This window comes from Balaenoptera ricei, chromosome 8, assembly GCF_028023285.1.
Source record: "Balaenoptera ricei isolate mBalRic1 chromosome 8, mBalRic1.hap2, whole genome shotgun sequence".
Classification (NCBI taxonomy): domain Eukaryota; kingdom Metazoa; phylum Chordata; class Mammalia; order Artiodactyla; family Balaenopteridae; genus Balaenoptera; species Balaenoptera ricei.
The window spans coordinates 9,557,610-9,572,525 of record NC_082646.1 but is presented as its reverse complement, the minus strand read 5'-3'; the positions used below and the strand labels follow the sequence as shown (position 1 = coordinate 9,572,525).

The 14,916-nt window shown below is 49.6% G+C and overlaps 1 protein-coding gene across 6 annotated transcripts in view; it reads left to right on the top strand.

Annotated features, from left to right (window-relative positions):
* Nucleotides 1-900: 900 nt before the first annotated feature.
* The window catches only part of GRAMD1B (GRAM domain containing 1B), a 176,322-nt gene continuing 162,306 nt past the window's right edge, over nt 901-14,916 (top strand). For 4 of the 6 annotated variants that reach the window (XR_009504546.1, XM_059930169.1, XM_059930168.1 and 1 more), the window contains exon 1: nt 1,486-1,954. Coding sequence is in view for 5 of the 6 variants with exons in the window: in XM_059930169.1 (XP_059786152.1) it covers nt 1,581-1,954 (374 nt within the window). In the remaining variant the exon portion in view is untranslated. Of the gene's footprint in view, nt 1,955-4,234; nt 4,302-14,916 lie in introns of those variants that run through there. The other 2 variants (XM_059930172.1, XM_059930171.1) reach the window with 2 other exon arrangements.

The window sequence follows — 14,916 nt, the reverse complement described above, 5'->3', positions numbered from 1 at the left end:
TCCCTACTGGACTCGCGGAGAGGGGCAGAGAGGACTGGGTGAATTGCACTGTGGACTTAATGGTGCATTATTTGTACTCCTACTGGTCTCTTTGAAAGCCATCATCTCTACTTTGGTTCTCACGTGCAGGACTTACTGGAGAGGCGCATGCGCTGGGCTGGGAGGAAAGATGGGCGGTAACAGTCTATGATCTAGGAGCTGGGCTGCTTTAGACTCGGTCCTGACAGAGGGCTCCTCGGTAAGGTGGATCAGTTCTAGGGCCAATCTCTTGGGGTGGTACCTGGGTCTAGAGAGTGAGGGGTTCAGGATAGCTTGGGACACTACAGGACTGATCCAGACTTCCTAGGTTCCATGACCTGGGGACATACAGACTTTTTGTGACCCAGTCCATGCCCCTTGCAGGTTGAAGCAGACTGGATCCAGCCCCCAGGAACGTAAAGGGAGTGCCCTTAGCTCCCTGAGACTCACTTTGCTGGATGCTTCGCCTTCTGGGTGCTTAACTTCCTCTCATTTCATTCTGTGCTTGGGATGGGGCTCTGGTATTGACGGGGTCACTCCAGATGCACGGAGATCACTCCCGTTTCCTGACTGGTCCTGTGTCTCTCAGGTCCTACTGTCTGTCCTTCCTCCATATGTAATGTCTGCTGTCCTCTCTTCTCAGCCTGTCATTTTGGAAGCAGTCTCCAGAACCTTGCTGTCTCCCTCTCCCTCCCAGGCTTCCTGTGCCCACCCCCCTGCACCCCAAGTTATTCAGAGAAAGCACGTTTCTCAGGAGAGGAGATCCAGCCCACGAGTCCCTAGTTTTCCCTCAACCCTGTATCCTGGGTGGCCCTGGCGAGTCAGGACTGAATTCCTCGGTTCCTCCCTTCCCCTGCTCCCCCTCAAAGAAAGAGCAGGCAGTTAGATTAATGAGAGCTGCCTGGCCAGCAGTCGCTTTGAGAAAGTTTGGGCTGTGATCCTATTTCATTCGGCTGATTGGAGCAGCCTTGGCTCGGAGGTGGCGTCCCTCCCCAGGGATCCCGCGTACAGTTACGCTAGCTGTCGCCGCCTGTGCACGCCCTTTCTGGACAGCAGTGACCCCCGCTCCTCGGCCCCTGCTCCTCCTCTTTTGTTTTCATCCAGCGTCTGCTTCCTCTCTCTCTCTCTCTCTCTCCCTCTGCCTCTTCCTCCCGCTCTCTGCCTCCCTGCAGCGCCAAGACGGCTCCCCAGCCTAGTCCGCCGAACGCAAACCGCTGAGAGTTTGCCGAGCCGCCCCCTCCCGGGGCCCGGGCCGCCGAGTCCCGCTCGGGCACGGCCGCCGCCAGCCGGCGAGGGAGCGCCGCCGAAGGAGAAGCAGCGGGCGCGCGAGGGGAGCCCCGGAGGGCGGCCGGGCGGCCGAGTTAGACTCCGGGGCGGTCGCGCCGCGGGCCCCCGCGCTCCCCCGAGCTCCCCCATTCCGCGCGGCGCTCCGGGAGACGAACTTGCTCCGCTCGCGGCTCGAGCGGCGAGCGTTTCCTAACGTGAGAGGCCGGGCGCCGCGGGCGAGGGGCGGGGAGCGCGGCCCGCGGGCGGCGAGGCGCCGGGCGGAGGCGGCGGGCCCCATGCCGGCGGCCAACATGATGGAGAGCCTGCAGCCGCCCGCCCTGCAGGTGCCCGAGCCGCGGGGCGCGCCCGAGGGCAGCCGGGTCTGGTCCAGCTCGTCGACCCCCACGCTCCGCCGCCGGCGCTTCAAGATGCGCCGCACCAAGAATGTGCAGGAGCCGAGCCTGGAGGCCGGGCTGAGCCGGGAACTGCCCGGCGTCTTGGCTCCGGGCAAGGAGTTTCTGCAGCTGCCGTCCATCGAGATCACGCCCTCCAGCGACGAAGACACCCCGTGGTCCAACTGCTCCACGCCCAGCGCTTCCCCGCGCCGCAAACGCTTCCTCCTCCGCAAGTGGCTGCGGGTGAGTGAGCGGAAGGAGTGCAGCGAAAGCAGGTACGTGCCTGTCCCGCCCCAGCCTTCTTCCCTTTTCCTCCCCCGGCCTCCCCACAGCCGTCGGGGAGGTGGGGTGGGGGGGTGCCCAGGGCACCCCGGGGAACTTCGCCGAGGATTGCAGGAGCCCTTCGCCAGGGTGGACGGCTTCCCCACGTGTCACCCATCTCCCCAGTCCCGGCCGGGGGGCCGGTGACTTTCCATTACACCTGCGTTCCATCCTATTGGATCCTCACAGCAACATGAATACTAACAACCATAGCAGCTGATGTTTATTGAACCCTTATCATTCTCGGTCAGTATGATGAGCACTTCACGGTGCATCTCCACATTTAATCCCCACGAAACCTCTTTGAGATGGGTACTCCTGTCAGTCCCATTGTACAGACAGAGATCGTAGAAGGCAAGACGTTAAGTGGCTCCTCCACTCAGACTTCAGTTTCTAAGCTCCATTTCAATTTTTATTATTTTATTTTTGGCCACCCCCGGTTGCCTTTCCTGGCCCCCATGTGTAGAGGAGGTGGCGGAGTATTCACATTGAGTGAGTCACATTTCTTATCACACAGAATCTTTAGACATCTAGGCCTGGTCCACACCATTATGGTTTGTGCCAGCTACTTCTTGTCTGGATAAATGTGGCATCTGAGTAGTCGGGAAGTTTGCTTTCCCTAGACAGAGAACTGGTGTAGAAGACCATAGGGCAGCTCCACACAACCTTGGCCAGGGGTTGTGTTTGAGCCAAGGCCATTGCCTGGTGGAGGAGGGGGGGCAGTCCTCAATGGCTCATTGATGTCTTGGACCCTACCCATTTACCTTCAGACTCTAGGGCCCTGTCTCCTAACAGTGGTCTGTGCCTTTGCGTGGGGCAGACAAGTGATTGGCCACCTTCCCCGGGACTCCTCCTCCCAGTCTATTCAATTCCATTCATTTCAGTTCAACAAGTATTTATTGGATGTTCTTGTGAGTTCAGTCTGGTACCAGCTAATGGTGCTATGGCCAGGAGGCAGGGAGGGAGGGTGGGTAGAGCTGGGTAGAGTGTGGGGATGTGGAAGTTGAGAAGGAGGATGGGAGGAGACTTGGATAAGAAATTACGGCATGTGAGTTTCCCTGGTATTGAGGAGATGGAATCTTTGGAAGACATATACTGTGTGTGCCATGTGGTACAGAAGACTTCTGGAAGGAAGAGGCTCAAACCACAACACGTACAGAAAAGTAGTAGAAAACAGGAAGAATATAATGTCAGGGGCATGAGATCAGGAAAGGGGAACAGTACAGATGAAGGCATAAGAACAGGGTGAGATGTGTCGTTGAGGGGGCGCTGAGGAATTGGGCTGGGTCACACAGAAGATGAGCATTTTAAGCCTGCCAGGCTTCCTTTCACTTTTTTGGTTGTAATGACTGGATGTGGTTATCCCTGCAGGCGCAGATGTAAACCTTGGTTCTGGGGCTTTTTGGGGACCTGAGGATAACAATTCTTTCTGTACTCTTACTTCATCCTGTCACCTTTTCCAGAGAGTAGAGGGAAATGGGGCAAGCTTGGTGGGAGCTAATCTTGAACTAAAATAGTTCATCCGTGTTTGTCAGCTTTCCCCTCAAATGTGAGAAACCCTGAAAGAGGCCCTGTTTTGATCCTGAGATTCTGCCATGTATACTGAGGACAGCATATGGGGCAGATTCTTAACGCTGGTAGCCAGGGAAGGGATAGGGGAGGGTTTGGTTAGATTTAGGGAAGTCTGTCTTGGTTTTGAGAGTTGTCTAAAGGTGCAGTGGAGGGACTTCCCTGGCCGTCCAGTGGTTAGGACTCTGCACTTTCACTGCCAAGGGCACGGGTTCGATTCCTGGTCCAGGAACTAAGATCTCTGCAAGCCGTGTGGGCAAAAAAAAATTTTAGTGGAATCTTCATTTTTGTTGGAGCAGGAAACATACTTTTAAATCAGGAAGGGTTTTCACCTTCGAGGAGTAGTTTAAAAACTGGCAGTTGGGGAATTCCCTGGTGGTCCAGTGGTTAGGACTCCACACTCTCACTGCCAAGGCCCAGATTCGATCCCTGGTCGGGGAACTAAAATCCCACAAGCCGCATGGCACAGCACACCCCCAGATGGCAGTTGTTTTCAATGGCGGCTTGCTGGATTAGAAGAATATATGTACATATGTATAAAAAGACAATCTCTGGATTCAAACCCAAATTTGTCTGACTCAGATCTCTACTCTTAACCACTGTTAAACTGCCTCCTGTTGGACTCTATCTCGACTGTGGCCAAAACAAAAACCCATCTCTTTTAGGCCTTGGAAGTAGAAGGCTTCTTGGAAAGAAAAGAAGCAGTCAAGCGAAGGGGTGCTTGTAAATGGCCAAGATGATTCCCTGAGGAGGAATTGACATTTAGAGGCAATAGGGCACAAAGAGAATTGGAACTCAAGTCAGGAGACCTGGGTTTAAATTTAAGTTCTGTCATTGCTTCGCTGTGGAACCTTGGACACCTCCCTTCACCTCTGTTTCATCTCCATCTGTGGATTAGTGGGAGGTCTCAAGTGATACACGTGGAACTGTTTTGTAAACGTCCTCTTGCTGTGCAAGGGGGAAGGATTATTGTCATCATTCTGTGAGTGGCTCACATGGAGTGGATGTGTGCTTGAGAGTATAGGTTACATACTCACGTGTCCTGGAGCAGGACCTGGGACTCCTCACATGTTAACACGTTCTGGATATAATGATTGGAAAGTGACCCAGCTCAGGCTTGGATTAGGGGGATTAGCACACCAGGCCCAGCACAGCGTCCTTCCTCTTCACTGTCCCCACCCCAAGTCTACCTCTCCGCAACAGAGAAAAGCCCCTTTCAGGCCTGCGATGCAATTCTGTCTGATGTGGTAGAAGGCACGGGGTCAAGAGGGCCTCAGCTTGTGGATTTTAACTGCACAAAGATGAAAATATAAAGAGAATCAGGAGACCCCTTTCTTTTCCTTAATCCTGGGAAGAAAGAAGTAGAGAAAACGGTGAAGTTAGCAAAGACCTTGGGGGCCAGTACTCTGAGTCCAATTTTGTCTGTTTCATCCTTGGATCTTCACTGTCTAGCACTGTACTTGGCCTTTCGTCATGATCAATAGATGTTTATTGATGTGTAAATTAATAACGATTGAGTGAATGATTCCTTCTTCTCTCCTCTTTGGAGTGAAATTATCCTTATTCATGAATGAGGGAAAATTTCCTGGAGGACATGAGTCCAGAACTGAGTTTTTTGATGTGTGACAGCTTTATTGAGATATAATTTACATGCCATACAATTTAGTCAGTTTTAAAGTACATAATTCAATGGTTTTTAGTATATTCACAAATATGTGTAACTATCACCACAGTCAATTTTAGAACATTTTCATGACCTCGAAAAGAAACCCATACCCTTTGTATATCACCTTCAATCCCCCTCTACTCCTCGCCCCCAGCCCTAGGCAATCACGAATCTACTTTCTGTGGAGAGCTGAGTTTTGAATGGGAACCAGAAGCCTCTGGTGAAGGCAGTTTGGGTGTGTTGGCTTGAAGATGGGGATGGATGACCAAGTGTGGTCTTGATGAGGGATGTGGAAAAATGAGGGTGGTGAGGTGATGGGCCGACAGACTATGATTTATGCTGAAGAGTTTGCACTTCAATTAGTCAGTCAGTCAACAAAGATGTATTGAGATCCTATGGACAGTGTGCTTTGTCTGCAAAGAGGATTCATTCAACTCAACGGGGAGCCATTGTAGGTTCCGGAACCCAGGAGAGACATGCTCAGAGTGGTATTGGAGGCAACGAATTCTTGCTGTTCTGTGTGAACCGGGTGCGAGGTAGAGGCCTGAGCCTTGCGCTGTTCTTCCGGCACTTACTGTTACAGCTGGGAATTGTCATCTTAGCCACTGTTTAACATAAGGTGGCACCGTTTTTTGCTGGCCGCGTTGCCCTCTGAGCTCCACGGATAACGTAGTCTGAAGTTGATGGGGCAGGCTTTTAGAATTAGTACCTGCGTGTCTGCCCAAATCCCTTGGCCATAACTGGTTGTGGTGATTGTTCAAAACCCAAATTGAGGATTAGAGTCCCTCTCTCACCCGCTGGATTACGGCAAGAGGTCAGAATTGGACAGAGACACAACTTTTGTGATGGCATCCTGACATCATTCTCTGGAGGGGGAAAGGAGCGCTGACAAGGGGCAAGGGTGTAGGTGTGGCCGCCCGACGGCAGGCTGTCTGTCTGGGGGACACAGAAGCGCTTCTCTGCTCTGTCTCCCCAGGACGCCCTCCTTATTATCACCTCTTGCACCACTTTCCCGTGGCAGTTCTGTCCCCTCTTCTGTGTGACACATCTACCCTGTCATGACTTCTGCTCGGCTGCACACCTGACCTCAGGTGGCGCCTCTCACTGATTCTGCCAGCCTGGCGAGCCTGGTTATCTAACTGTTGCCAGTCTAGCCGCCATGTGGGTTTGCACGTAATGATTATTCATCATTGGTATATTTATCGTAAGTCTTCATCCCCTTCCTCTGACCTTCCAAGGGAGTCTTGCTTTCGGTTTCAGCTCAGTTTCCAGGGAGCAGGCTGATGTGTGCTGCTCCCATCAGCTCGGTGCGGACCCTGACATCTAGGAGAAGCACAGAGAGTGTGGGAGGGAGGTAATTCATGTCTTTCTTCACACAAAGCATCAAACAGGAGACCTGTGATTTGTCAGCAGATTAAATAAGTAATTGGTGCTGGATAAGGTTAAACTAGGAAAAACCTCTCTCCCAGACCCTTATTTCCTTGAGGGCGGGGACTGCATCTTACTTTCTGCTAAGAGCCTTAAATACACATTTAATCCTCACAACAAACCCCCAGGTGGGTTTTACAGCTGAGGAACCTTAAGTTCAGAGATTCACTTGCTCCTGGTCACACAGAAGCAAGGGTGAGATCGGAATCACGTTCTTCTGATTCCAGAGCCCGTGCTCTTCACAGCTACACTGAACCATCTCCCCGGGGCCTGGGAATAGTTGGCCCTTGCGTGTTTGAGATCACACCCACGTGGAAAGGGAGGTTCTGAAGGAGGTCGGGAGGATGGGAAGGCCACTGAGGATAAGTGTGTAGGTGTCAGAGGTCAGAGGTCAGCACGGGGATGTGTGAGGGCGGTGCTACCTGGCGTAGGTGAACTGCTCCGTGAGAAGCAGCCAACCTTGGGCTGTAGATGTGGTTTCCAGATTCAAAGAGTCTGTGGAAAAGGAGAAGGTAGATCCAAGCCCCATGGGCTGATTCACACTGGCCAGTTTCCTCCATGGCAGTTGGTATTTCGAGAGTTTCCATGGTGGTTTTGCACTCAGGAAGTGCCAGTTCCATGTCAGGGGAGAGACTGGGATTTTCATGGGGCAGATTAACAGGTGATAACTCTGCCCCGCTTGGTTAGTTTCTCCCAGGTACCGTCTGTACGCCAGTTGCTATGCTGGGCACTGATAACTGCTTCTAGGGTAACTCCGGAGTTTTCCTTAGGACGCGTGAATGGCTGAGCTGCCGGTGGGGAATTTCCTTCTTGACCCCAGTGGGTGAGCCGCTGGGCCCTGAAGCGGGCGTTCAGATACAGAGCCCAGCTGGCCTGAGAGCCCAGACGTGGTTGCCGGGTCGCTGTGTGTACAAGAGCTTTACAAAGTCTGCAGGCTTTTCCTGGAGGCTTTGCCCTCTTGGGGTTCTTTCCTCCAAAGCCCATATCAGTGCAGTGACTCGCTAAGGGGCAGTTGTACCTGGTGTGAAGGGAGATGCTTTTCAACATCTTTCGGGGTGGGTGGGAGGTCTATGAGCTCTTGTTCTGTGACTTTGGAGCCTAAGGAACCTTCCTTCTCTAGGAGGAGGTGGTGAGGCTTCCTTCAGGGATGCATAACGGAAAATCAAATGTGGAAGGAAGGCAGGATGGAGATGCCTCAAGCTGGGGCACAGAGATGTCAGGCCGTGGCCTGCCCCCGCCAGCCTCCATGCCACCGCGGGCAGCCAGGTGCCGCCTCCTGAAGATAGCCCTGGTGTCAAATATTCTTCCCTGTTTTCAGACCATGTGCCTGGGTAATCTTCATCAAAATCATCACTAGGAAGGTGCGGCTGTTCCTTAGCTAAGACCAGTGGTAAAGAGGAGACAGAGGAGGACACCCATGGCTTTTTCATTTGAGGCCCTGATACACCTTTTGGGTCAGATGCTGTGAAGCCCTTTCTTCTGCATCCTTTGTACGTATTCTAACTGGCTCTGGTTGTTCCACCCTGATTTTGTGGATAAGATAAAGGAAACGGGGGATTAGGCACGTCTCAGTGGCAGATCTGGGTTACAGTCTGGAACTCAGGCCTCTGACCTTAAGTCTGGGCTAATTTCTATCTGTCACGTCTCTGGAGCTTCTGCCAGCCTGGTACCTCCTTTCTCCATGGTCTGACCACAGAGGTTTTTTGGTCTTTGCTGCTTCTGGTTCACAAGTTTAGTCAGGAAATGAGGGGGCTGAGTGAGGGGACTGAAAAAAATAATCCACAACCCACTTGGTTTTTCCACTTTCTTTTGCAACTATGCAAAAAGAATTTGCCTTGGGGCCCCGTTTGGGCAGGGTGGAGTGCGGTAACCCATGTATCATTTGCTCCAGCAATTAGGAAAATACAGAAAGATGATGGACGGTTAGTTTAGCAAGACTGTTTTTTTTGTTTTTTTTTGAAGCAGCTGCGTAGCGCAGGGAGATCAGCTCGGTGCTTTGAGACCACCTAGAGGGGTGGGATAAGGAGGGTGGGAGGGAGACGCAAGAGGGAGGGGATATGGGGATATACATAGCAATACATTTGAGTCTCTCCAAGGGTTTTCCAGCTTGTCTTTTTTTTTTTTTTACTCAGTTTACTGTTTTTATTTATGTGTGTATTTATTTATTGCCCATGTTGGGTCTTCGTTGCTGCTTGGGGTCTTTCTCTAGTTGCCGCGAGCAGAGGCTACTCTTCGTTGCGGTGCGCGGGCTTCTCATTGCGGTGGCTTCTCTTGTTGTGGAGCACGGGCTTCTGGGTGCTTGGGCTTCAGTAGTTGTAGCACGCGGGCTCAGTAGTTGTGGCTTGCGGGCTCTAGAGCGCAGGCTCAGTAGTTGTGGCTCAAGGGCTTAGTTGCTCCGCAGCACGTGGGATCTTCCCGGACCAGGGATCGAATCTGTGTCTCCTGCATTGGCAGGCGGATTCTTAACCACTGCGCCACCAGGGAAGTCCCCCCAGCTTGTCTTAAAAGAAATTTTTACATGATAAAAATCAATGAATATTGTATGTGTGATCAAATAGCTAGTTAATATAAAACTTTTGGACAGTAGGGAAAAGGAAAAGAGCTCATCATTTTACTATGCTAACCCAAACATTAGTAGCATGCTTGGTGCATTATCTCCCGCTATTTTTTCTCATTAAGAGGCTTTTTTTGGCCATGCCATGTGGCTTGTGAGATCTTAGTTCCCCGACCAGAGATCAAACCCTTGCCCCCCTGCAGTGGAAGCGTGGAGTCCTAACCACTGGACTGCCAGGGAATTCCCCAGAGTTTCTTTCTGATTGAAACTTTCCTTTTTCATCAGCTCTTCTGCACCTTGTACCTGTATAAAGTAAGGGAGAACATAAACCCAAAGGTTAAGGACAGGTAAGTCTGTGAAATAAGGAAAATAAAAGGATTTCTGAAGCATTGTTTCTGGAGGAACCATCAGAATGAGACATTTCTCCACAGGGGGGGATACAAGCCCTCTCATCAAAGAAGATGCCTCTTAGCCTCATTCTTCTGTTCTCTGTGACCCAGGCTTGGCGTGAGTGCCGGTCTGACCCCTCAAAGCAGCCTGCCTTGACCCGGCAAGCATTTGTTTCCCAGCTGGGTCATTACACTGGGAAGCTCTTCCTGACCTTTCTGTATTCTTGGGATTGGATGGAATGACAGTAATAAAGGTTACTCTGAACAGGGTGGAGCTTCTCCAGAGAACAGTTTGCCCTTAGCGTGGGTGATGTTTTCTCTGTCTATGATGAAGCACATCTTCTCGACATGTGAAGATCTCATTAAAAAAAAAAAAGGCCCCAGGAAAGAGATTGCACCACCTCTCCTCTCTTGGTTACTTCTTTCTATGTTTTCAAGTCCTACTATTGAGAAAGTTCTGCTGAAGATCTAACTGAAATCCCCCATGGTATAATTCAAACTCATTCTCTCTTGTTTTGTCCTCAGTGAAGATGAGAGACTATCAGGTCATTATCCTTTGAGAATATTCCTTCAGAGACTTATTGTTAGTAACTTGGGCTGTTGCTTCCAGATAGTAAGAGAAGCCTTGATTTGGGCTACCAGTTACTTGGTGCTCACTGATTCCCCGGTGGAGGTTGTGGAGCCCTGCAGACACAGTGGAGCAACTGGCAACCACACACGTTAGAAGGCAGAGCCAGTCTCAGAGGTGAGCAGAGTAGGAAGTGGCCCGCCCATTCAGAAAGTTCTTAGGGACACTGGACAATTCCTCTGAAGTGCCTTCTCCATGCTTGGACTCCTTCCCAAAACGCCTCTATTAGTTGACACGCCTTTTGTTTAGCAGCCAAAGAGATTAGGCTGAAAATGTAGATAACTCAGGAGAAGTAATTCTCAAGTTCAACAAACATTTTTTGGGCACTTACAGAGAATCAGGTGCTGTCCTAAGTGCTTGGGGCACAAAGATGGATACAAGTGGCCCTTCCTTGAGGAGCTCACAGCCTGTGGGGGAGACTAGTGTGCAAAAGATTATTTCAGTAGAATATGGAATTTGGACTAAAACATTAAAAAATAAAGGTCTGAGGAAAAGATCTGCTGGGAGGGAGATGGGAGGAGCGTCCTGGGACCTAGATTTCACCCCCGAATAGCCTTACTTTTCTCGCACTCAGCTGCCACCCCTTAGTACCTACAGTTCTGCTCTGCATCTCGCTCAGAGAATCTAGTCTTCATGGTAGATGAGATTTGTGTGGTCATTTCACCTTTGAGCAAACTGAGAAGTGCAAGGTCAGTGGACAAAGCTGGTCAGTGGCAGAGATGGCTCTAGAATACTGATCTCCTGCAACCTAACTATCGTATTCTGCCCACCCCATTTCCCTAGGAGCCTATCTTGGCCCAGGATGGAGCCATATCTTCATCAGCGAACCCAGGAAGCTCAGACAGGCCTCATCCATTGTTAGGGGCAGGGTGATGGTTGTCCTAGGGCGACTGCCTTTGTGCCAGTCCAGGGGGGTGTCTGAGGCAGCATCGGAGGTAGAGGCTCTGGTTCTGTTATTTATTTATTTATTTTTTGCTGTGTGGTCCTGGGCAGGTTACTCAGTCTCTCTGGGCCTCAGTGTCTTTCTCCTTGGTAAAATGGAGAGTATACATTTCTTCTTCATCTTGTAAGACAGAATTCAGTAGATGTGTCTGAAGAATTATGCTCATGTTATCATTAGTTAATAAAACTGAGATTTCTTTGGTGGTCTGTGAGGTTTTGAGTCTGCTGCTCTGGTGAGTATAAGCTGAACAGTGGTTTGGTGTTGCTTTGATGAGATGTCACTTTTCTGATATATTGATACATGGTGAAAATGAGTTTATACTTTGTGGGCTGCTCTTGGCTGGCTGTCTCTTCAGTGTTGGTCTGCTTAAGGTTCTGAATCCAGGCTTATTTCTCCTTCTCCGTCTCCCCTCCCTCTCCCTCACCCCACCCCCTTTCCTTCTCCTGAATCTACATACTATCCTTGGACTATTTTATTCACTCTCTTGAATTTAATTATTCCTGCATGGTGATGATTCTCACACTTACATCTCAGACCTCATCTCTTTCCTGAGCCTTAAGCTCATCTCTCCAACTGGCTGATGGGCATTTCCATTGGAATGTTCTTCAAAACAGTCCATAACTGAACTCTTCACCTTTCCCTCCAAACCAGTTCCTCTCACTCTGTTCCTTGAGGGGAGGGTTGGTACCCTTCAGTTTTGCACGGTTTCCCTCCTTTGGAGGAAGTCTGTCTTCTCATCTCCACCACCATCTCGGCTCCCTGGGCCATCACCATCTCTCACATATGTTACTCAAGCGTCCTCCTAACTGGTCTCCCTGATGCCGCTCACCCTGCAGCCAGAGTTACCATTCAGTGCCTTGGATGGATGCTTCCTTTTATTTTTAGGTCTTCACAGACATTGTTCCTTTGTGCGGAATTCCTCTTTTGTAACACTGACCCCCTTGGCCACCCTGCCCTTCTTCTCGTTTGGATCTTAGCTTAGTTATTGTTGCTCTAGCAAGTATTTCCTGACTCACGTATTTATTACATCTGTGTTCTTAAGTTGTGGCTACTTGGTCACATTGTATCTTTAACTGGATCAGAAGCTGTGAGGGCAGAGTTAATTGTGTTCAGTGTTTGTTTTATTCAGTGCTTGCTGAGCTCTTTGCGTGGAATGTAGTAAACATACACTTAGGGAGTGAATAAATAATCAAATGGATGAAGGACTCGAAGGAAATTTGATTTTCATGGAATTCTATTGGAAATCATTTTACAAAGCAGGAAGTCCTCCTGAAGTTGAATAATTATGCCCTCGTGGGCCATTTATGTAAATCTGGATTACTATGTATTGTTTGTCTGTTTTAAGTCTTTTGGTTTCTTTCATGGTTTTTCCTTTGTACTGTGTCTTCCCTCAGACGGCAGGTGCCCAGAGACCAGACATGGCTGCTCTTCTAAGTGTGTTCTCTATTTGGGGAGACAACTTTGGCATCACCAGGTGAAGAGTGGTTGACCTCTCCCAAAACGAGGCTCCAGAGAGCAAAGCACATGGGGGGCAATATTTTGGCTCGTAGTCAACCTGGGGCCCAGGTACAGTCTACAAATAGTGGTTAGCCTTTTCCCACCAAAGACCTGTGGCAGCTTTGAAGGCTATTTTTATTTTTGGAGCTGTGGTTGCCATGGTAACACAGTACATTTTTCTGTAGTCTTGTGATTCCAGGTCAGGACAACAGTTGTTCCTCTTGCAGGAGAGAAGGATTTTGTGATAGATGCACCCTTCCTCCTACCCTTTTTCCCTCCTACTTAATCCAACCAATATTTATTGAACACGTATTACGTGCCAGGTACTGTTCTAGACACCAGAACCAATAGTGAACAAAATAGTTTCTGCCCTAGACAGCTTACATCCTAGAGAGGGGAGAAAGACAGTAAACAAATTAACAATACAACATTGATCCCTACTTATTTAAAAACAAGTTACTTGAGCATATCACTGAAAGGGAATTAGTGTGTTTTCTAAAATTGGAAAATCAGGAGTTGTAAAAGGAATGCCTTCCATGCTGCGCTGGAGAGAGATATGTTGGGCGTGGAGCTGGGGGCTGACTCCCGTCCCACCGATAGTAGGACTTCATTCAGTTCTGGAATGCGGATGCACCTGTTGCTCTGACCTCTCCCAAGACCTAGGGAGACATGGTATTAAGCTGGGCCTCTCTCTGCAGCTGTCAGGTGCCAGGGCAGTTGTTCTCCTGGTGTTTTGCTTCTTTCTTCCTCTTTGCTCCAGTGGAAACCAAGAGCCAAAGGGCTGCCAATACAAATGGCCCTTCTTTATGTCGTGTAATGAGAGCCTTGAAGGCAGGTTGGGAATGCCATTAACTGAGGGACTATAGAGTATGGAGCCTTGAACTGGGAGCCTGGGGGGAGGTGCAGAGGAGAGAGGGGATGTTGACACCTGCTGTTGGGAGATTCCGGTCAGAGCGGCAGAGAATGGTGCCCGCTTGGACTCAAATGAATGCAGTGCTGGCAATAGCAATGTGATAATCTCTTAATGTGGGGAGGATTTGATCCTTTTTTCCGTGATTTACAAGGCCCTGGGCTCCGGAAGCCGGCGCAGAGTATAATTATTCTTTGTATTTGCCCCAGCACTTACCACAGTGCCTGGCACACACCGAGCCTTCCAGTAACATGCTTCTGGCACGACGCTCCACCACTTCATTTGTTCCCGCATCCTACGGGGTGGATGTAATGAGTATGTCCACTTGGATTTAAGGGAATTGAAACTCTGAAACACGCCCACATCCATACAACTGAGTAATGATGGAAACCTGACTCAAAAAGGTTGTGTCCTGTCACCTTTAATTTAGGCCTTTTTCTGTATTGTGCAAACATGTATACATCTGGCATTATACCAAGGCTGATGTTTGTGTGCTGACGATGTGGGTCATTAAAATCCACAGGAAATGGTAAGTAAAGACCAAATATTAGAAGTGGCTGTTTCAGCATGCCTCACCCTGTGAAAAGCTTTGGTTGGATTTTACTTCCCCTCCATTCCCTTCCCATTTGGAGGGACACATTAAACCTTCAGGCTGTCACAGCAAGGCGAGTCCAGATTCTGCAAAATCTGACAGCTTGGTTGCTCTGTGCCCGCCACTGAGCTCTGACTGGCCTGTGCCCTTGAAGGGTTTAGTCTAGTATATTTATTATTCATCCACTCATTTGTTCAACAGCAGATTTTAATTGAGTGTCTATTAGGCAGTCAATGCAAATCATTCAAATAAATGTAAAATTTGAAGATGTGGCCAGTGCTTCCACAAAGGGGACACCAGTAGCCGTTAACATTTGGTGGTCCTGGTGATTGGCCAGCCTTTGTTGTGAAGGACATCCTCTCTGTAGAAGATCTTCCTGAGGAAGTGGGGTTGCATGGACATTTTGTTTTAGGAGAGCAGAAGCAATTTCCTCACAACATAGGGCCTAGCTCATTCATTTCACAGAATAGGCAAAGATGGCTCATGTTTTGTTGGCTGGAGAATCCCAGCTGTGAACATGGGGGTAACCAGGGCTTTTTCTGCTCCTTCCACTTTCTGCTGGATGTAGAACCATTGAATGTTCCTTTGGTTTCTCCAGCAGAGGATGGGCAGGAAAAACAAAAATTCTGTTTCTCACAAACATCGTTGATGCAGTGATTCAGAATTTAGGTATTTTGGGCTTCTTAACTGCATTTTTCTCCCTCTTAGCCACACAGAATCTAGAGTCCTAGAGCCTCTAC